At 45.0% G+C, this 23,694-nt stretch overlaps 2 protein-coding genes across 3 annotated transcripts in view; one reads left to right on the forward strand and one right to left on the reverse strand.

Moving 5' to 3' along the window:
• The window catches only part of LOC308311614 (metalloreductase STEAP3-like), a 351,330-nt gene that overhangs the window by 135,098 nt on the left and 192,538 nt on the right, over positions 1-23,694 (reverse strand). The gene's annotated exons all lie outside the window — the stretch shown is intronic.
• Positions 1-23,694, forward strand: part of LOC308311616 (gamma-aminobutyric acid receptor subunit gamma-3-like) — a 136,981-nt gene that overhangs the window by 111,211 nt on the left and 2,076 nt on the right. Inside the window, exons 8-9 of the mRNA XM_080758370.1 lie at positions 822-974; positions 22,511-22,713. Of these exons, the coding sequence (XP_080614496.1) occupies positions 822-974; positions 22,511-22,713 (356 nt within the window). The remainder of the gene's footprint in view (positions 1-821; positions 975-22,510; positions 22,714-23,694) is intronic.

Raw genomic sequence — 23,694 nt, forward strand, 5'->3', positions numbered from 1 at the left:
TGAATTGTCCCAAAACATCTGTTCTGTTCTGGTCATGGTGCGTAAGCCAAACAAAAGTGGACATCCTTTTTTGTAATGTTGATGGTGTGTGAGTTGTGTTGTATTAACATACTCCACTGTACGGATTGGTTAAAATCATGTTATAAACTAAAACCAGTAAGATGCCCTGAGGTCAGGTCTGGGAAGGTCCTATATATGGACTTTTTATTTTATTTTTTGTTGTGTTTAGGGGCAGAGTAGGGCGTAAAATGTGTGCTAATTAAAGGCAGGGCCTCGGACCAGCCCAGTTTGGGCCCAGTAAGGGCCCAGGTTGGGTAGGTTTTGGACGATCGGACGGACGGACTGACTGACGTTTTGCCGGTTTTCATATAAAATCTGAGACCTACGGTCGCAATAAGTTCCGGATTGCTGCTTTATTCCCCTCCATGTCCCCGTCTCCCTAATCAATTGATATGAAGCTTCAACTCTCTCTCGCGCCCTCTCGTCCCTATCTCGCCCTCATCCTAGTCCACTCCGTACTGCGTGAACCAAGCTGGAGAGGACGGCCTTCTTCTTTATTCACTTTTCACGCCTCCATCCCCGCAAAAAAAAGAACATCACTGTTTCGTTTTTCCGAGGGGTTCCTGAAACAACATTATTTTCAGATGGGGGTCGGCGGCCAATTACATATAATCTTTAGGGTCCTTGACATGAAATATTGAGCACCGCTGTAGATCAGCAATAACAGTGTTGATATGAGGTACCTCCACCCGACAGAGACGACATTATGCAGACATAAACCTCTCCTCTCTCTCTCTCTCTCTCTCTCTCTCTCCCCGCAGGCGACTACATACTGATGACGGTGTACTTTGACCTGAGGAGGCGGATGGGCTACTTCACCATCCAGACGTACATCCCCTGCATCCTCACCGTGGTGCTCTCCTGGGTGTCCTTCTGGATCAAGAGCGACGCCACGCCCGCCAGGACCGCCCTAGGTATGTACTGTATAGTGGGGGCCGGCGGTGGCTCAGCGGTAGAGTGGCCCAATGGCAACCGCAAGGTCGCCAGTTCGAACCCGAGGCTCCCCCAGAGGTAAGCGTCGAAGTGTCCTTGAGCAAGACCAAAGCATGCTTGTTTGCACACTTGAGCATGCATGTTATACTTCAGAGGTCACTGACCTTTTCAGGATCAGGGCCTAAAAATATTAATGTTATATTATCATTAAAATCATACAGTTTTTTTGCCATACAGTATTCTTTTTTTTTGGGGGGGGGGGGGGGGGGGGCACACAATTATCCTCACGGCCCATAGGTTGGGAATCTTCTATTATGCATGTACAGGTATGTGTCTGTCAAGTTTATTTAATTGTTTATTCCCCATGCATCCTATTTGACATTCATGTTCAAAGTTGTCCTGTCGTGTGTGATGATAGTGCTGCACCCTCTTCTTATTTGAGCATCAGTTGTTTGTTTGTTGTTGTATTGTTTTGTTTTTTTCATCCTCACTGCATGCCTGCCTGCGGTCAGTTCATGTGGCGTCCTGCCGGATGATATGCTTGTGCACACGCTTCTGAGCGTTCCCCGTTTCGAACGCTTGCTTGGAGGTAAGTCTGTGAAAAGTTCACCTAGAAACTGTGCTGTGGACTGTACTGTACTGTACAGTCAATGTTGTCTGTTGGGAAGAAACCTTCACACAAAAGCATAAAAATCAGCAGATTCAACAAGCTTGAAGCACTGCAATAGGTGCCTTGACAAGCTTGGACAACGCCTTGCGTTGTGAGCTTGTAGATCGGCTACTTGTGTGCGACACTCTTGTATGATAATAAAGTAGGGCATTAATTTACAAAAATAAATTGAGGTTTCTTAGCCTGGGTTCCAGCCTGATTCGTTGCGCTCCATGGATTTGTTTTGTCACTCGCTACTCAAGTCTGGCCAGCAGGCAGCAGACTTGCATTTCATAACGTCACCTGTTACGTCATCAGCCAGCACCACTATCCATGCTTCTTGCTGTTGGGGGAACAAACTGACGTGTGTGTGTGGGGTGAGTTTAGTGAACGATAAAGGGACGTTGCTCTTAACCTAACTTTAGGGCGGCATATTTTATTCATACCGGTAAGACTCCCCGAGGGCGAGAAGCGACCTCGCCCTTCAGGGTGCCCTTTAGTTGCACGCATCCGCATGGGTGACGGCAGACTGCTGGGCGATATTTTTTTCATTTTTATCCCACGACTTTGTAACCCATTTTTCACCCCTGTGTCAATTATCTAATGTGATCCTGGGCTCTACACACCCTCCGCCAACCTGGGGAGAGCAACGGACTTGAACTCATGCTTCCTTCATGCCTGAGTGTCCAAGTTGCTCCTGACAGGGGGGAGTTTCCCTGGTTGGACGTAGCGCGTGGAAGTAACACGTTATTCCAACCAGTTCCTTTCCCCTCCATCAGGCGCCCCTGAGGAGGAATATGGAGCGTGTCTTGAGTGTACAGGGTTTGAGGAGGTCAGATCAACATATGGAATGTCTGAACACAGGTCAGCTCCATACTGTATATGGAGATATAAGGGTGGCAGCGGGGGCAGTGTCTTGAGTGTACACTAGGGTTTGATGTAGTAGTGAGAGACTACAGACTGTGAGAGACAGAGACTTAATTCTCTGGCCTGTTAAGAACTCTATTTTTCGCCTGCTGCAGGGCGCGGCTGCACTAGTAACTTTGGGGCGGGCCCGTCTAGAGTTTGAATGGACAGGTATCAGTCAAAAGGGAGACATCGAACAGGAAGGACGGTTGGGGAAGGATCAACATATGGAATGTCAGAACAGGTCAGCTCTATATATGGATATCTAAGGGTTTGATGTTTGAGGTCAGATGTATAGTTGCTGGCCAATATTGAAGACATCATGGATCTCCATCCCTGATGATGTCTTGTGATGTCACGAGGCATGCCCATATATGAAATCTGGGGGTGACGGACGGCCTGGCCTGACTGATGGGAAATGCCCGTTTTCATAGTAAATGCGACATGCGGTCAAAACTAATAGCCAGGCCTGGAATTTCATCATGTTAGGGTTCGAGGAACCCTGACCTTTGGTGTACCAGGGCAGGAAGGAACAAAGATAAAACAAAGTTTTTTTTAAGTCCACAGAATAGCATCATAAGTAAGTAAGTTGGAAGTGGGTTGTTGTCGGTATCAGCCGGTAACACGCGTGAGAGTCTGTCCCCGTTACAATGCGCTAGACCTCTGGGAGATGATGCTGAGGTGGAGCGCCACACCTACCATCAGCTCCCAGTACTTACCGCACGACTTGCCGCACCCAAGCCGTGCTGCTCATACGCCGAGTTGGCGGCGCCCGGGATCGAACCCATGACCTTGTGGTCCAAAGGCGAGAGCTCTATACCGACTGAGCTACCCGCACGCAGTATATTATAACTACCAATTAAATAAATAAATAGGCTAAAAAAGCTATTTATTTCACAGAATCATGTATTGGCCAAAGGTTCGTACATAATATGCTAAGCTCTGGACTAATCAGACCCACTGGACTGGTCTGAAGTGGGTAGTCTTGGGGAGTTAAAGACAATGAATGGTGTTTTAAAACGTGTTAATTAAGCAACAGGATAGAGACAGTTGAGGGGCATCAGATCAGGGTCACTATGTGGCCTCGGGACATAATTATATACTTTTGGAGGAGCAGAATGCCAAACCGAGGGGCCACGGATTCATAACGATCGTTGCTGTCGGGCAGAAACCTCTCATCTCCGTATTCTAGCTTTTTGCCGGTTTTCTTTTTCTTTTATTTTTTTACTTCATAATCATACAGCGCCACACATAAAAACATCAAAAGCAGCAGCACACCCGCAAGCTTTTAATCTTGTCGATCTGCTACTTTTGCTGTCAGTTAACCCATTCTGACCTGAGATCAGATTCATTACGAGGTTTCCACTGGACACACACTGGTCTGATGAACCCATTCTGACCTGAGATCAGATTCTAAAAATGCCAGTCGTTCTTCGATTTTTCAAAAATAGCAGACCTACAAGCTCGTAGCGCGCCACTCGGTGGCGCGCTATGAGCTTGTAGATCTGCTATTTTTCAATAGCTAAAGCATAACATGATGCTAACACCAAAATGGGTTCCCGGTCAGAATGGGTTAATTTGAATCCTGAAAAGTGAGAGTCGTGGACACGCGGTTTCCACCCGGCGGACGAGATCTAACATCCTAGGAATAGAAAGTGTAACGCTTGGAACTGGGAAGGTTTCCGGTTCGATCCCCCGGCTCCTCCTGGGTTAGTGTCAAAGTTCTCCTTGAGCAAGAAGTGTGTGCGTGCGTAAATGTAATGAACAATGTATAAAGCACTTCAGTTAAAGGAGCTATATATAAATAATCCATCCATGAATCCAAGGATTGCCTGGCATTCAGCAGGAACAGTTAGTAGAGCAATGCCTTGCTTAAGGGCATGTCGACAGTAGCAGAGGAGCGTTGGGGGAGTGAAAGAGTACATATCTCACTTCCCCATATCCCGCCGCAATCCGACTGCAGGAGCCCCGCCGCTGCTTCCAACTGCAGGCGATGGAAAACCTTCACAACCTCTAGTACTATTACAGTACTTTGTTGCACGGAATGCACGCAGTGGGTTGCAAAAATATAAGGTTTTTCCATTCAGACACATACAGCATGTAGCAGGCCTTCACTGTTGTCGATGTGAGAAATGTAATTTCACTCTAGTCTAGTCTGTTTCCTTTCAATTATTCAAAGGCAAAAATACATGACTACTTGTCATTGTGGGTTTTTTATTTTTGGTTTTTTTCATGTCCTATGAAAGCAGGGAATCATAGCAAAAATAATGATGTATTGGTGAATTTGATTGAGTGAATAGTTTTGAACCTACAGCTAATGGAACTGAAGTCAAGTTAAAACACTTCTCTCTCTCATTCAGAGACAGTATTACACATCATGCATAGCGGGAGTTGCATTTCTTTGTTTTCATTCATGGGAATCTATGTGATAGTGACTACTAGACTACTAGTCTTTGTTGTTAAGGTGATTCCACACAAGCAAACTTGTTCAGACTAGCCAGAGACTACTTAAAACTGTCAGATTGCAACAGACTAGCATTTTTTTAATCGGCACAAAACCAGTCGCCCGACGAAACATTATTTTTCTCCATACAAATTGCAAAAATCAGCCTGCAGCGCAGTTTGCAACGTTTGTTGTGTTGCCAGTTCTGCTTATTATAAGCGGCTAGTTTTCCTGTAACATAGCTTAATATTCATAGTTGCCCCATTGCTTTGGTTTGGTCTTATCTCTGAAGTGTAGTTGCTTATTTGGGCTTGCTTTCATGATTCTTTTTGAAAATGGCGGATGTAATATATAGGGCTCAAGTGGTGAAACTGGTTGCTTCTTTTGGGCTTGTTTTCATAGACCTGGTCGCTTGTTTCACTCACATAATTTGGCAAGCTAACTCTGCAATGCATCCCGCACCCGCAACAAAACACACAACATTTAGTTTCGCTAGCTTTGTTACGTGATTCTACCCTACTACATCTCGGAGGCAAATATTGTACTTTTACTTTTACTTTTACTTTGTAGATTTAGATTACAAAACATACATTAACCATTTCAACCTTATATTCATTTTGGCCATTTGAAAATAGTCGATCTACAAGCTCACAATGCGTCGTGATGTGACGCATTGTGAGCTTGTGCGATCGGCTGCTCTCAAAAGACTTGAAATGAGACATTCTGCATAATGAGTACTTTTTACTTTTGGTACTTTTAGTACATTTTGATACAAATACTTTTGTACTTTTACTCAATTGCATTTTGAATTCCAAACATGGCCTAAATTAAACGAATGTCTATTACAACTGCTGTTCTAAATCATTTAGACCCATTATTGACCTTATATCAACCTTAAAACGTAACCTTAGTTACGTCACCATCAACAGCCAATAAGGGACCACCATTCTTACCCCGACATTGCACAAGTTATAATATTAACCAGTAAAGACGCCCTGAGGGCGAGAAGGGCGAGGTTGCGTGCACACATCCGCCTGGGTGACGGCAGACTGCTGGCGCTTTGGCATGGCGGGGGGGGGGGGGGGGGGGGGGTCAGATCAACATATGGAATTAATTCTGTAATGGCCATATATGGAGTGTGCCTTTCTGGGTCTTTATCAAAGCAAATCACAGATGACAGTCGCATAATAATCATGTCTCCTCATATCGTGTCACGTTTCCCCCACAGACAATGACTGTTGAACTGTGTTGGGTTTACTCATCAAACCAACAGGCACGGAGCGGACTGCATGCTTTTTGCCGTCAGCGTGAGATTAACTTAACAGGACGCGTGCAACTTGTGTTCCGCTCGCGCATTTCTGTAACACTAACGCACTGTAATGGTACGTCGAAGCGAATATGGTTGTGAAGCTTCAGTGGTACTGTAGTATGATATCAGTGTTGTCGTGCAGAAACCTCGTATGAATGAATGGACCATTGTAAAGCGCTTTGAGTAAGCACTCTGTACATACGTAGAAAAGCGCTATAAAAATGCAATCCATTATTATTGTTATTATTTTGACTAGATCGGTGCCCCGGCTGTAGAGCACAGAGTCGGTAAGGACGGAAGTTGGAGATCCATGCCCCAACTGGCTATGCAGTACCCGTGTCAGGGCTCATTCATAGTCTGGATTTTCGGTGGTGAGGTGACCACCGCTCCGGTGGTGAGGTGACCACCGGAGCTGAAATAGCGTTGAGCGGTGGCGAGTAAAAACGGAGAGAAGGGCTGTAGTGGTGGCGGTGGTTTGCTCTTCACCGTGGCTCGTGCGGTCATGTTGTAGTTCGGTAGTCACCTCACCACCAAAATCCAGACTATGAATGAGCCTTCAGAGTACCTGTTCCACCCATCTGTCTGGCCTACATGAATCAATATATAACATCTTACCTCCTACGGTTTTATTTGATAAGACATCTGTAGACGTCTTTAGCATCACAAGTGTTAAGACGGTGTGCCATGGCACAAAGTTTCGTCTTTGAAATAGGGCCCTCAACAGGTGCTGTGTATGTTCTTTCAAACTTTAAGTTTTTCCAAAACTAAACAACTGCTCATTCCAAGTCTACTGTTCACAGCCTAGGCGTTCAAGAGTCTGATGGAGGTGGGCACAAAGCTAGCGGAGCCCCTTTTAGTGAGTTTTGATGCTCTGTATCGCTGGCCTGAGGGCATTAGTTCGTCGTGGTTACAGAGGGTGTGTGTGTGTTGTCCTCAACTATTTGAGAGGCCTTCTTTATTGTCTGTTCTGAAGCTTCCTCATCTTCCTGAGGAAGAACAGCCTTTGTTGACACTTGGAGTGAATGTTCTCCGCGTTGGTCTTGAATGTGAGCTTATGGTCGATGGTGGTGCCGAGGTAATTGTACTCTTCGACTCGTTCTATTGCCTGGCCATTTATCTCCAGGGCCGGAGGTGGAGTGGGCGGGTCCTGCCTAAAGTCCACCAGCAGCTCCTTAGTTTTGCTGGGGTTTAGGTCCAGGAAGTTGTTATTGCACCACTCAGCAAATCCGTCCATTACCCCAATGATGCGGTTATTGGTGTTGGTGGTATCGACAATAACCGTGTCATCGGAGTATTTGATGAATAGCGTGTCAGGGTCTGGGCTGCTGCAGTCAAGGGTGAACAGGACTGGTGAGATGACAGCTCCTTGTGGTGCCCCGGTGGACACAGTCCTGTTAGAGCTGTAGTTGCCATTGAATCTAACGGCCTGCTGTCTTGTCTGTGAGGAAAGACAGAATGAGCAGTATGAGGTGGGGGGGTTGACATTCATCCGGAGGAGTTTCTGTCCCATCAGGTGAGGCTGCACCGTGTTAAATGCACTCGAGAAGTCCACAAATACCATCCTGACAAAGGACTTGGGCCTCTTCAGCTGTGCGTAGGTGTGATGCAGCAGGGTTATCACTGCATCATCCGTACCTCTCTGCTGCTTGTATGAAAACTGGAGTGGGTCTGTGAGCCCACTAACCTCCCTCTGTAGCTGGGGTAGAATGAGCCTCTCAAAGCTCTTCATCACCAGAGATGTTAAAGCTACAGGGCGGTATAGTCATTATTGCAGGTGGTGTTGGTTTTCTGGACTTGGCAGATGATGGAGGACTTCCATATGGTTGGTTTGGAGTCTGTGTCTAGGACACAGTGTCCCACAGGAAGGACTGATATGATAGGATGTTTTTCTGCCTTAGATACGATGCATTGTTTTTAGCTTGTTGTGAGGTCTGCTACCTTTGGCACACAACTCCACCGTGCAATGAAGTATGTGAATGGGGCTTTTTGGTCTGATTTTTCTTTCTTGATAACATGATCAAAGGCAGTGCAGCTGTGTGTCAACTAGCCGTCCTTTGGCTGTCTCGGTACGGAATGACCAAAAGGCGGCCTGGGCTTAAGTGTGTATTTGTGTGTGTCTCTTATCTAAGACATACGGTGTAATCCCCCCCCCCCTCCCTCCCCTCACCCTGGCAGACAACAGGTCTGCAGGCTGCCACAGCCCAGATAAACATCCTCGGCCCGACAATGGAAGTCATTTAGCCTCTCTCTTCACCCTGTTCTTCACCCTCCACTTTTAGCCCTCTCCTCCCTGACCCTGGGACCGGATACAAAGAAAGAGAGTGACGGAGGATGCGTGGGGACTCGAGACGGAAAGAGAGCACATGCCAAAAAAAAGAAGAGATGGAGGGATAATAGAATATCAAACTGTAGCCCAGAGAGAGAGAGTTAGATAAAGGGCCCTTGTTGGATGATGATTATAGGTTCAGTGGTGTGTACTTGTTCAATTGTGCTCGTTAGACCGCACATTACAGATACAGACAGTGCAACGTTTCAGAGAGAGGTGCCATCAGGCACTTCAGTGGATTGTTCATTGTAACAGACAAAGGGAGTGTAATTGACAATACTTTTCTGTTAAAGAAGAGTATGCGATGAGGTCAGATGTCATGTCTGTAGGCTATAATTATACTGTGTAGTGCAAAATTCAGCGATATAGGTGGAAATGTGGTTGTTTTAAGTTAACCCATTTAGACCCGAGGACTATTCCACAAATGCCTTTTGTTTCTATGTCAGTCGTTCTCAAACATTTAAATGTCAAGGACCCCCAAAAATATATGTAATTGCCCACCGAGCCCCATCTGAAAAAATGTTGTTCCAGGGACCCCGACAGAAGCAAAGAGTTGAGTTATATATACACATTGAATATATTCAAACATTTGGGCCACAATTTCAGGATCTTTCAAAAATAGCAGACCTACAAGCTCGGTGATGATGGCACTCAGTGTCGTGCTATGAGCTTGTATATCTGCTATTTTTCAACAGCTCAAGTACAACATAATGCTTAAAACACCAAAAGGGGTTCCCATCCAAAAGAACACCAGTGAAAGACGTGGAAATAGCGGCCCTCCGAAAATTAAGGTGCATGACTAGACTCAAGTGCACATATTTCTTTATTTCCTCCAGCTCGGCTGAAGCAGAGTTAATAAAGAAATGTGTTATTGAGCCTCTCTTTTATTTCGTTTTCTTTAAGCTTTGATTGTAGCTGCGGGCACCCCACCGCCAAGGACATGATCAGAGGAAGCACACCTGCTCTATATTCGGGTTGTTTTCTCCCATTTCTCTTTAAAGACGAAAATATGTTTTTAGAGCATATCTGTGGTCTATTTGTATACATCAGAAGTCCCTACAAAGCCAATCTTAATATTATGTCTTGTCAAACAAAAAACATACTGTGTGATGACTTAGTTAATCTTGATTTCATTCACCTGTTTGTTTGTTTGCTCCAAACGCACCTGTTTCAAAATTAAATGACAGAAAAGGCCATTTCACCAGGGGGCACGCGCAGATTAGACATTAGATTTTCACAAAAATGAAAGTGGCGGTATTTATAAAGTGAGACACATCCGTGATATCTTGACATTAACTTATTAATATTCACTTGCTCATTCTCATTAAAGTTCTTTATTTAAACCTCCGATTGACGCATGGCAGAGATTTGGCAAATCTTTGAATATATATATATATATATATAGTGTGTGTTGATATTGTTTAATTTCCGTGTGTGCGAGTGTGGAGGGGGTTATCATACGTTTTATTTTTATTAAATCCTCGGAGGACGAGACTACCAAAAAAGCATGACGGCACCTTTTCAATACATGTTCAGATGTTGAAGCAAATGCTTATCGTTTTATTATTCTCTCATAAGTTGGGGGGTGAGGTGGGGTAAGCAATATAAAAGTAAAAGAAGAAGAAAAAGGAGGTTACAAGACACTAACACTAGCACTAGCGAGTTACTATAGTTCTAAGCCCTAAGGAGAAGGCAGGTGATGACAGAACGCCCCCCCAACAATCCCCCTAAGGCTAGCTGCCTCGGCAGATTGATGACATGTCCTGCTCGGTTCTCCATATAAAAGCTAGCACTCAACAACCTACAGCACAAGATTAGATGTGAGCGCAAGGCCCATAGCGACCATAGAGCTCCCCACACGAACCGGGGATATATGGGACCAGAGGTCTCTGGTACAGCTGCAGGTTGGACAATAGTACATGGCTAGAATGAAAACCGCATGCTGTACTCGTTTAAGTATAACTTTAAGGTGAAAATAGACTACGTCGGTGATTCTCTATAGCAGGGGTGCCCATTACGTCGATCGCGGTCGACCAGTCGATCGCAAGCGCTGCGCAGGTAGACTGCTTGGCCCTGCCATGAAAAAAAAAATAATGCCCCATGGAAGTCATTATGAACAGAATTGAGCTTATCAAGGTCTTGTGTGGCTAAAAAAGTCTCCTGTATACACAGAATATCAGCACTCTCTAGGAGTTTGTCAATAACAACGCGCTGCGCTCTATTCCCTGCGCCCTGTCCGAGGCGCGCAGTCCAATATAGTGGTATAGTGGTTGCAACTGTATTAATTGATTGCCAGAGTCCTGTGGTGGGAGTTCTGCTCTGGGTGAGTTGAGTGGTGCATTATTCCTTCATGTGATTGTGTATGCTTTTTATGCTTTTTATGAGCAATATGTCGCTCCTGTTCCAGTCTCTATCCTTTTATTACTCTATGGTGGGCAGCGAGGGTATTGCATGTGTCCTCCCAAAAAATTGGCAAAACACAAACATTGTAATGATGGTATAACATTAACAAATCACACCCGTGTGAAGTGAGGGGCGCTCTTATCATCGACGTACATCATCATGGTGTAACATGTGTATTTGCTCAGACAAACGTGATGTGAATTCTCCATTCATTGAATTTAATGTTTGTGTAAGACGAAAATCTAGCTGAATATAGGAGGGGATAATCTTATCATATATCACATTCTGTGCTCAGCCAATCAAATAAATGGAACTACGTTGGTTCCATTGATCCAGGACAGAACCGAATCGATCGATTGATTGATCGAAAATAAACTATAGGCTCTGAAAATGAAAACGGCCCATCTGACTTCATGCCAAACCTGCCTACGAATGTCTAATAGAAACTACAGCCTTTCTCTTAGTGAAAAGTTAGCATGCTGGAATAGAGCTATTGTTATTGCATTAATACGAGTAAGACGCGGGAAGCGAACGCAGCTCGTACATATTTGGGTTTTGGACGTATAGCTCCATATATGGGCACAAAAGGGGCCAGGTCCACAACAAACAAATCACTGGCCCCTTTTGTGCCCATATATGGAGCTGAGAGGACCTGGCCCCTTTTGTGCCCATATATGGAGCTGAGTGATTGCTGATGCAACACACTCCATATTTGGATAGCGGGACAGACAGACACACAGACAGACAGACATGATCTGCTAGGTCTCATAGTAAGTGCTCACTGCATTCGCAACAATAAACGCAATTAATACAGTTGAAATTGTTTTGTAGAAATTTCCAGACCTGCCTACCGATGATGTCACTGCTAGGCGGCTTTTGGGAACTGTCCACAGCCCTCCTCTTCAGACACGAGATGCGCGTAGGCAGACAATGGTGCCACATTATAATGAAGATAAGCTGAAAATAAGCTGAAGTGGTCCTTTTTAAATAAAGGAATTTAATTCCACTCGGCAGACAAAGAAGACATTTGATCTGATAAGAGTGTCCTCACGTCAACGGTCGTGGATAACGATCACCGCCTGAGTGCAATCAGTGCATCTGCTGCCATCGTTCTTGACAGCAATAATAGCGCAACCAAGAAAATGGATATGAATGTGATACTAGTGTTAATACCTTATGAAGCAGGGGTCTTCAATGTGGGGGGGGGGGGGAGGGTTTGATTAACGACTCGAAATCTAGCATCCCTATTCTGAGGAGAATTTTAGCCAACCCTGGCGGATCTGTATCTAGTCAACACAATGAATACCTCTACTTTTGAAAGTAATGCTAATCTTGTGTATTGCTAACACTAGACCTGCACGTGCCTGTCGGCCACCGGCCTACTTGAGAACCTAATAGGCTAATACAACTTGTCATAGCATAAGTTTTAACTATCTGTCTGGGTCCTTTTTGTGCCCATACTGGAGATCTGTGTCTGTCTGCCTGTGCCTGAAGAGTGCAAACTGACTGTGAAAAGGTTAAGTGATCAATTGTCAGGTGTGGGGTTGCCATGGCAATCAATTGGCTGAGGCAGAGGCTGGAAATTGCACAGGTGAGGGGATTTAGGCTGATTAGGCCCACTGGCAGAGCCTTTTGTGGTGGTTCTGGAGAACCGTGGGTCCGACCAACTCCCTGTGGGGATACACACACAGAGAAGTAGGACTAGATCTGTATCTGTCTGCCTGCCTCTGTCTGTAGTAATCAATTTGCAGGTGTGGGGTTGCCATGGCAATCATTTGGCTGAGGCAGAGGCTGTGAATTGCACAGGTGAGGGGACTTAGGCTGATTAGGCCCACTGGCAGAGCAGAGCCTTTTGTGGTGTGATACCGGGCACTGCACCCCCTGTGGGGGTGTGGAACACGTGTGTCGAATGTGAAGTCGGTGGGGCGAACGGTTCTCGAGTTACACGCATTACAACCGTACACACACGCAGAGATGTGGCACATTTACTGCGAACGCAGTGAGCATTTACTATGAGACCTAGCAGATCATGTCTGTCTGTGTGTGTGTGTGTGTGTGTGTGTGTCTGTGTGTGTCCCACCTTTGTGCCCATATATGGAGCTGAGTGATTTGTTTGTGATTGATGCAACACACTCCATATTTGGACGTATAGCTGCTTTGGGGACTTTGGTTATGGCTAAGTTAAAAACTTAATTAAAAAAAAACTTAACTTAAAAAAATAATAACTTAAAAATAAATCTTAAAAAAACCCGAATATGTACGAGCTGCGTTCGCTTCCCGCGTTTGCGCGTCTTACTGGTTGTAGGATGAGCCCTATAGAGCACCGAAGTCCTGACGTCACTGTCAGAAGAGGGCGTCAGTCCCCAGGTTCATGTATTTTTTATTTGCATTGAAATCCCCATAGGGGGATTTTAGATCTCTTCATATAAGAATTGCGTTTGAAAAATAAACCGATCACCCCGGCCTTTTCACTCATATGGATATGAAGCATCGACTGAAGGTGGAAATGTACAAATATACCCAAAGAGTAACAAAATAAGCGTTAGAAACGAGTCAAACAACCCAGAGACTATACATTTCCGGGTAGGCGGGTGGCTGCATCTGCCCGTCGCTCAACAGAAACTGAATGTGTCGAGTCAGCACCAGCTGAGCTTACGTCAACGAAGAATCTCAGGAACGCAATGTGTTGACAGCTGGGTGTGACTTATATTAGCAGCGACATTGCCTTCAGTTTCAAGACTTTTGCGGCCACATTAATTCCATTTTCTCCAGAAACTGGCTGTATCAAATATGAATGGACATCATTAACGACGCACAGCCACCCCCCTGACAGAAAGGCCGAGATGATCAGTTTATTTTTCAAACACAGTTCCTATATGAAGCGATCTCAAATCCCCCTATGGGGATTTCAATGCAACTAAAAAAATACATGAACCTGTGTACTGGCACCCCCCCACGTCAGACTTCGGTGCTCTATATTGTCTGTCTCTATTCCGGCCATGTCGTAATAGGCGAACATTCTGAGCTTGTGGATTGGGTCATTTTCGGCAGGAGAGATTTGCTATGGACTACTGCAAAGGGGACCAATCACAGAGCCCTGTGGGGGCCCCGGCCGAGTGGGACGTTGGTTGGATCGGTGGTTGCCCAGAGCCTCCGTGGAGCTGTGGATCTCCATGGAGAGTGTGGGTGTGCATATCTGATGACATCAGGACTATGATGTCATGTTTATGACATCAGGGATGTCAGCAAGTGGGCATAAAAGGGACAAAGACAGTTTTTTTTTACCTTCGCAGTAAGGGAATATAGAGAGATACTAAACAGAACAGGACATACGGGAGACACCGGTTAGCGGAAAGAAAATGACGTCCACACTTCCCCAGACTTCCCAAGTCTTTCACTGTGACTGGTGTTCGTACGCCTTCAATTCCCGGATCTACCTCCTTAAACACCTGAAGAGGAGCCACGACCGCATCTACATCGCAATGCTGAAGAACGGGGAGATCGATCAGTCCCTGGGCCACAACGACACCCACTGCCAACGGATGAGGAAGAGAAGAATGATCTCCTCGGCAGCCCCATGCCGACCGACGGTCCCCGTGATAACCAGCCCCGTGATAACCAGACACACTGACACGGATGAACGGAGGTCCCGCGACAGCGACGGCGACCAGACCTTTAACGAAACCTCCGAAGCCTCTGGCCCCGCGGCGACCACCCAGACCGAGACGCCCGCAGACCTGTCCAGACTGATCGCCACCACCGCCGCCAAGTTGAACGACAGGATAGACTCCATACGGGAGGATATGGAGAAGCGGGGCTCGGAGGCCCGTTCCAAGCATTCCAAGGAGGCCGGCGGCGGCGGCGGCGCCCTCACATACTCGGAGAAGGCAAACATGGAGAACGAGATATACCAGCTGAAAGCGGAGAACTTTGGACTGCGCAATGCGTTGGAGAAACAACAGCGCCTGTGCCAATGCATGCATCATCGGGATACGAGAGCCTTTCAAGAGCAGTCGAGGACGACAGCCCGCCACAGCTATCACTAAGCTACCGCAGGAGCTTTTGTTTTGAATTATTATTAATATTATTATTATTATGATCAAATTGCAAACGGTACAGCAAGTACTATATTGCACAAGCCCTGAGGGACTTAAGTTTCCATTGTGGTCCCAGCCATGTGTTCGATTCATCATCTAATCGGAATCAGATTATCATCTAATCAGAATTCATTAAAGTGACTTCTACCACTCACTTCTTTCTTCACAGACCTAAACTAGAAAAGCAGTTCCTGCAGAAGGCGCATGGCTTTGCTGAGAACCCGCAATGTATAATACAGTAGGAACAGTAGTATTGAAAAAAAGGGTATGGGCGTACCGCATACAAATGACATCAGTGACCTCCATATATGGGCATAAAAGGGACGCAGACAGATGGGTACAATGGGTACTCTGACAACCTATACCTTTATTACTTGTATAGAGGGTATGCGTGTGACATCATCATCATACCAGGAAGTTATGCGGAAATGCCTACTGAGCAAAAAACTACTTTCTGGCCTTGACAGCCCATACATCCAAACAGAGAAGTCATTCAATTAAATGACTTTAATCAACATTAAACTCACTTTGTCACTCGATTTGCCACTTGATCTGCCATTCACTTTGTGCATGCGCATACCCTCTATAGTTTCTAACCTTTTTATCAATTTTAATCAATCAACCTTTTCCCGATAAAGTACTTTTGTAAAGCGACTGAGGACTGAAATGTATGTATTGTTATTTGACAGAAACCGTGGCATGCAATACACAATGCATCGAAGTGTAACACAATATGGGCCTACGTATAGCGTCATGATTCATGAACCACAAGAAGAGTATAAGACACGACACCACCAATAGTGGTTGTGGCGGGTGTTTTATTGCCATATTCCCCATGGCTGGCTTGTCAATAGCACAGCATTGCAATATCGTAGTTACTGCGACGACAACCCTATAAGTGACAGCGCTCCGGTGAGGGAAAGAAGAATGAAAAAAGAAAAGCAATATGTCAGCTTTTACCCCCGAAAGCCATCAATCTCGAGGAGCAAGAGCTGCTTGAATGTGACTGATGGAAGTATAGTCACATGGGGAGTTGCAGGCACTGCTCCTGAGAGCGCTCCCTATCCTCTCATCCTATTGCTTTTTCCCCCTTTTGTCTGTGCTCGGGCTGTAGGCCGATGCCACTAGCGGAGGAAAGTGGAAAGTAACTAAAGTACATTTACTCTAGTACTGCACTTAAGCACAGTTTTGAGGTATTTGTACTTTACTCGGGTGTTTCCAATTTCCATTGTCCTTTTTATAATTCATGTTTGTACAAATAATAAAATAAGAACAACATGCAACACTAATGTCCAGTCTCACACAGTCCTCCCAACCGGCTTGCTGTTAAATGGAAGCGGCTGTGTGTAGTAGTGTATGCCTGCTTGTTCCTCTTTAGTCTATAGGGCACGGGCTGCCCCGTGACAAAGACTATGACTAAAACTAAACCCCCCCCCCCCCCCCCCCGGAGAAATGCCTTCTCTGAAACATTATCGTCGCTGTCGGGCAGAAACCTTCTACCTTTTGGTTTTCTTTGAGTGGTGCTAAGAGTGTCGCATTCCCGCCCCCTTTCATGACGACGAGAATTCCCCGTTCATTTTCCCCTCTATACAGAGTCACTAGTAGAAGTGGCTTCAAAGCAGTGGTGGAAAGTAACTAAGTACATTTACTTAAGTACTGTACTTAAGTACAATTTTGAGGTAGGCCTCACTCACACCTTTCGATCTAGCATACAACATTGATGCATGCTAGATGTAAGCAAGTGTCATGGCCGCACCAATGCATTTCCAATGGAAGTCACATGGTTTGATACAACATTTTGGACTACAAGCTGTTGTATGGCTTTCGGCTGTGTTTTGACTGCCCCCCTCCCCCCCTCATACAACACAAATGTTGTGTCAAACCACGTGACTCCCATTGGAAATGCAGTAGTAAGTAGTAAAGTACAAATACTTTACTGCTTCATAATTTCCAATGCTTGTACTTCTACTCCATTTGAAAACTTTAGTTACTTTGTAGATTTGGAATATTATTACAAAACATCTCCATACTGTCACCACTTCAGCCCTAGACTTGCAGTATATGTATAATGAGTACTTTTACTTGTGGTTCTGGAAAACCTGTTCAAAGGGTTCCATGGACTACAAGAATGCCTTGGGCACTGTTTGCCCATTTGGAATTCCCTTCCCTCCATAAAACCCCCTAAGGCAACTTAACCCATTCTGACCGGGCACCCATTTTGGTGTTGGCATCATGTTATGCTTTAGCTATTGAAAAATAGCAGATCTACAAGCTCATAGCGCGCCACCGAGTGGCGCGCTACGAGCTTGTAGGTCTGCTATTTTAGAAAAATCGAAGAGCGACTGACATTTTTAGAATCTGATCTCAGGTCAGAATGGGGTTAATCAGACCAGTGTGTGTCCCGTGGAAACCTCGTATGAATCTGATCTCAGGTCAGAATGGGTTAACACTGTACAGTACATCTATATACTGTACCACTTGCCCATACGGTAGCCTATATCATGCTGGTCCACCCACTCAAGGTTTTTTTTTTTGGTGTGCGCACAGTAGACTCTAGTTAGAATCCTAAACTGGTGCAGTATGCATAATATGGGTATCTTTGACTGCGAGCTCATCAATCGGCTATTTTCAGCCAATATAGCTTTCCCTACATTATGGACACTGGGGTTTAACCCATTCTGACCTGAGATCAGATTCATACGAGGTTTCCACGGGACACACACTGGTCTGATTAACCCATTCTGACCTGAGATCAGATTCTAAAAATGTCAGTCGTTCTTCGAATTTTTCAAAAATAGCAGACCTACAAGCTCGTATCGCGCCACTCGGTGGCGCGATATGAGCTTGTAGATCTGCTATTTTTCAATAGCTAAAGCATAACATGATGCCAACACCAAAATGGGTGCCCGGTCAGAATGGGTTAAACAAGTATAATTATTATAATATTAACACTTTCGGGGCTTTAAATTCATCCTACAGTACCATATCCTACCTAGGCTGCCTAGATTGTCTTCTTACCTTTGGAGCATTTAAGCCAAAGTATTTGCAGCTTTGATCGGCGAAAATCCGGCGGAAAATAGTCCCATGGTTTGTTGTTGAAGAGAAAAACATGCCGCCATTACGATGCGAGACGAACACAGCCCCCACAGCATGTTGTAGTCCAAACAAAGTTATTACGCAGCACCGACACATGGATTAAATAGCGTGGAACGCGGGTTACGCAGGAGTAACCCGCGTAGAATTAGAAAGGGAAGTTTTGGGACATGCAAGATTGCACCAGAACTATGTGTAGAGGCCTTTTGTGGGGGAGGGGAGGGGGGTTGTATACATGGCGAGAGAGCCCATGCAGCTCTGTTGGACTCGGTTGCCACGGGGAACGAGTCGTTTTTGGAAAGACTCACATTGTGCAGCGAAACATAATATATTACCCGCGGATTTCCAGCCAAACGCATTCTCCGTGAGTGGCTGTCAGTGCCAGGGACATGCTCGGCACTCCATTATGTTAACTGTCAAATCTGTGTTAGAGTGTGTGCGTGTGTGTGTGTACTTTTGTAACACTTTTGAGGTATTTGTACTTTACTTGAGTATTTTCTATTATTTTACTTCTACTCCAATGCCACACACTGCGAGCTTGTACATCTGCTATTTTCAAAAGATTTTTCCTACATTCGACAACTTGAAATGGGACCTTCTGCATAACGAGTACTTTTGGTACTTTAAATACATTTTGACACCAATACTGTAGTACTTTTACTCAAGTCAATTTTGATTACCGGACCTTATGCTTGTAACGGAGTAGTTCTACATTTGCACTATTGATACTTTTACTTAACCTACAAGTCTACAAGCTCGTCGTAGGTCTGCTATTTCTTTTAAATCGTGAAAATGTGGCCCAAATGTTTGAATGTATTCTTTCAGAGCGAACGTTTTTAACTCAAACCTTTGCTTCTGGTAGGTCCCCGGAACTACATATTTTCAGATGGGGGTCGGTGGCCAATTACATATCATTTTTGGGGTCCTTGACATGAAATATTGAGCACCACTGATACAGAAACATGGGTATTTCAGAAAACTGTCAGAATTTAGAAGATTTTTTTTTTAATTTCGACGTCAGGCCTAAATGGGATAAGTAAAAAAGGTGTACTTTTTCCACCACTGTACATTGTGACAGCTACCAGTTACCCAACGTCCAGTAGATCAGTAGTTCTCAACGTGTGGGCCGCGCGTCCGTCTCAAGTAGGCCCCCAAATAATTGACAAAGCAGTAACTAACCTGACAGTAATAATTTAGACCTGACACCGGTGCTCAACCTCTTTCATATAAAGGACCCCCAGAATGATCTGTAGGCTACACATCTGCCACATCTGAAAATATGTTGTTCCAGGGACTATAATTCTGATCCCCGTCCGTTTTGATTTCAACCTTAATACAACAACGTTTCGCCCCTCCGGGCTTTCTCAAGGCTTTCTCAAGTCCAGGGAACTCCCCACAGGAGCAAAGATTTGAAAGAATATACAGTATATTCAAAGATTTGCGCCACAATTTCACGATTTTTCAAAAATAGCAGACCTACCAGCTCATAGCTTGTATAGGTCTGTGAGCTTATAGAGCTTATATATCTGCTATTTTTCAATAGCTAAAGTATAACATAATAACATAATGCAAAAACACCAAAAGGGGTTCCCGTCCTGAATGGGTTTAATGACGACATAACATTAAAAGTAGGATAAGTGATATTTTGAATTGTAAGTGAAGTTTTGGATTGCTCTAGTCTAGAGTGTTTGCTCAGTAACAGTAACTATCTCTCCAGCTCTTTCATAAACCCTAAATCCATTCATCAGCTTCATCTTATAGTGTTCCAGTTCCAACTTTGTCTGCTCATTCAGGTTCAGGTTAATTTATTCGTTTGTCCCCAAAGGGCGATTTGGTGTACAGCAAAGCATAACGGGCAGAGAACATGAATCACATAAAACACCGTAAAAAAGAGCATGGTACACGTAGAAAATAAAAACAGGATGGTAGTTCAATGTATCGGTGTAGCATTGGGGTTTCATAACAAAGTTACCTCCTCCTATCGGCATGTATTATAGCCTGGATAGACGCATGCGCGAAGGATAATTTAGGCCTGTTACTTTTGGCCCCCTGGAACCTTGTTTAGGCGAAGGCCAGAAGGAAGCAGGAGGGGATGAGATTTGTCCGTACAAATGGACTTGGCTTTCTTAAGCACCTGGTTTTTAAAGACATGATCCAGGCTACTAAAATGTACTCCTGCTATTTTTGAGGCTGTTCTCACAATCCTACCATTTTCCAGTCACTTGTTTAATCCGTATCCTGACAATTAAGTTCGTCTGATATTTTCTGCCCAGTAAAAAGAAATATGGAGAGGCATGGATACTCCTTGTACTGAACAGACACACTATTTAACAACGAATAATATCCGGAATGGAGCTATATTTATAACTCTTATTTTAACAAAAGAAAATTACCATACCTTTTAATCTAAAAAGTCAATTTTCAACACAAATCTTTGCTTCCGGGGATCCATTGAACAAAACTATTTTGAGATGGGGGTCGGCGGCCAAATACTATATAAATACTCTCTCTCTCGCTCTCTCTCTCTCTCTCTCTCTCTTGCTCTCTCTCGGCTCTCCCTGGATGTGAGTTTTAATGATGTGATTATTGTGTGTGCTGATTCTGCCTTGCAGAGAAAGGCACTTGGATGGGATGCGGCAAATACATGTTTGCACGCGCTTTATGTGTTTGCCCGATGATACTTAACCCATTCTGAACGGGAACCCGTTTTGGTGTTAGCATCATGTTATGCTTTAGCTATTGAAAAATAGCAGATCTACAAGCTCATAGCGCGCCACCGAGTGGCGCGCTACGAGCTTGTAGGTCTGCTATTTTTGAAAAATCGAAGAACGACTGACATTTTTAGAATCTGATCTCAGGTCAGAATGGGTTAATCAGACCAGTGTGTGTCCAGTGGAAACCTCGTATGAATCGGATCTCAGGTCAGAATGGGTTAAAACTCCAAAAATGAAGGGAAAAAATAAAATAAAACTACAGTTTATTGTACTACAGGCAGAGAGAGAGACTGAGACAGACAGACAGACAGACAGACAGACAGACAGACAGACAGACAGTCTAGACGTGTGTTCTGTGGACCAGGGGAGGTATAGCTCGAAATAGACAGGAGCTCTCGTCTCTATGGAAACCACTAGGCAAAAAGTGTGGAGCACGCATGCACGCACATGCACACATGCACACATAAAGACATGTTGAAGATGTGGTCTGAAAGGATGGAAGAGAGACAGAGAGAGAGAGAAAGAGATCAAGAATAGAAATGAAATGAAAAGAAAGTGAGTTGGTTGTGCGTGCGTGCGTGCATATGTACTGTACGTGGGTGCTTGCGTCAGTACAAGCTTGCAGATCGTCAAGGGTTAACAATAGCAAAACATTCTAAAAATGGCATTCATGTAATCGTCCTCACAAGCATATAATACAAAAGTGTGTTTGTGTGCGTGCGTGCGGTTGCACGCGTGTTTGTGTGCCTGTACGTGTGTGCGTGCGTGACAGCCCATGGCGAGCGTTCGTGTCACACAGTTCATCTCCCTCTGAAAGAATTGATTTCATTTCACAAAGCGAAGACATTATTGTCTCTCTCAGACACTGCGGGAGGGCCGCGTGTCAAACGGCGACGTTGATAACACGGCGATAAGACACAGCGTAAAAAAAAAAAGGAGCTGTTCTCCATCGCGGCGTTTTGTCAGCAAGGCGGGGGAGATTTCAACACTTCCATGTGTCTAGCTGCTCCCAAAAGGCTTTTTTTAGAAGGGTAAAAATCATAATAATCAAATGATAATGACCCAGCCCTGATGATGGTTGACAAAGTGAGTGACTGGATTCAATTTAATGAGAGCGAGAGAGAGAGAGAGAAAGAGAGAGAGAGAGAGAGATTCACTGCAAAGAACCCTGAGACTTGTCAAATCAACATAATGCAAATTTAATTAGCATATAGTGGCCTTGTGGTTAGAGTGTCCGCCCTGAAACTGGGAGGTCGAGGTTCGATCCCCGGCCCGGGTCATATACCAAAGACTGTAAAAATGGGACCCAATGCCTCCCTGCTTGGCACTCGGCATCAAAGGTTTGGATTGGGGGTCAAATCTACTAATCAAATGATCCCCGAGTGCGGCACGGCTGCAGCTCACCGCTCCTTGGCTGTACGGCCTCCCCCCCCCCGCTCCAAGAGATGGGTCAAATGCGGAGAACAAATTTCACGGCGGTAACGTGTGACAAATCGTACGACTTTGATACATCTGTTTTCATAGTGAACTACAACCACATGAATCTATAATGGACATGGCGTTGCTCCCCCCCCCAGGTATCACTACGGTGCTGACCATGACCACCCTGAGCACGGTGGCCAGGAACTCCTTGCCCAGAGTGTCTTACGTGACGGCCATGGACCTGTTCATCACCGTCTGCTTCCTGTTCGTGTTCGCCGCCATGATAGAGTACGCCATGATCAACTACTGTGCCTACAGTGCACAGAAAGCCCCGCCGCCCAAGAGACAGAGAATGGCCGTGAGTATTGCTGTTGTTGTGTCGCCCGGATGAAAAATGTAACGACACTGATATTATATAATGATATGATATAGTACTCTATTGTCAGTTCACACTGAAATTTGTCTTGCGACACAGCAGCCAAGACAAATACTATATCATATCATGTATCATATCAGTGTTGTTACACCGACAAAATAACAACACTGTTATTGTTCAGGGGGGGGAAAAGAGTTTAAAATTAATCCAGTGAAGTTTTAGAAATGATTTAGTCACAAGCTCTTGTTCATATATGTGACTGGTGCTGGCAGAATGGTCCTCAACTCGCCTAGAATGAAAAGGCAGAAAACTCTATTTTCGTTTTTGTGTGATTTTCGTCTTTTTTTCTTCATATTAATAGGTTTATATTTTTTATCATTCGTTCAGTATTATAAAACCCACAGACACCTTGGCTTGAACCATTTCCACTTTCAAAATGTTCCCGAAAATAGCTGATCTGCGAGATCACAAGTCGGCTTTTTGCTACATTTTGTTCAACCCCAATGAAGTAGGACATAAATGTACTTAAAACCAACACAAAAAAAAGGCAATATATGATACGTTCCTGGCCCACAGCAATGAGACGCATACTGTACAAACCGAGCGTGTCCTTTCATGTTTCAAGTGTGTCACACATGACGCCTCTGCTGTGCATGCGTGGCATGATGGCGCCTCTGTGCATGCGTGGCATGATGGCGCCTCTGTGCATGCGTGGCATGATGCCGCCCCCACGTTTTTCCCCGTACGCACGCACGCACGAATGCACGGCACATTTCCAACGAGTGCCAACAGCGCGATGCATGTGGACCCACGCATGAGAATCCCCACCCAGCCTTCCTTCCGCTGCGCTCCTGCCGAGAGAGAACACTCCACCATCGACGACAGCCGTTGATCTCTAGCTAACAATCCCTGCTCTATGCCTAATGGTGTGTGTGTGTGTGTGTGTGTGTGTGGGGGGGGGGG

This window comes from Protomyctophum bolini (genome assembly GCF_963924005.1).
Source record: "Protomyctophum bolini genome assembly, chromosome: 24".
NCBI lineage: Eukaryota > Metazoa > Chordata > Actinopteri > Myctophiformes > Myctophidae > Protomyctophum > Protomyctophum bolini.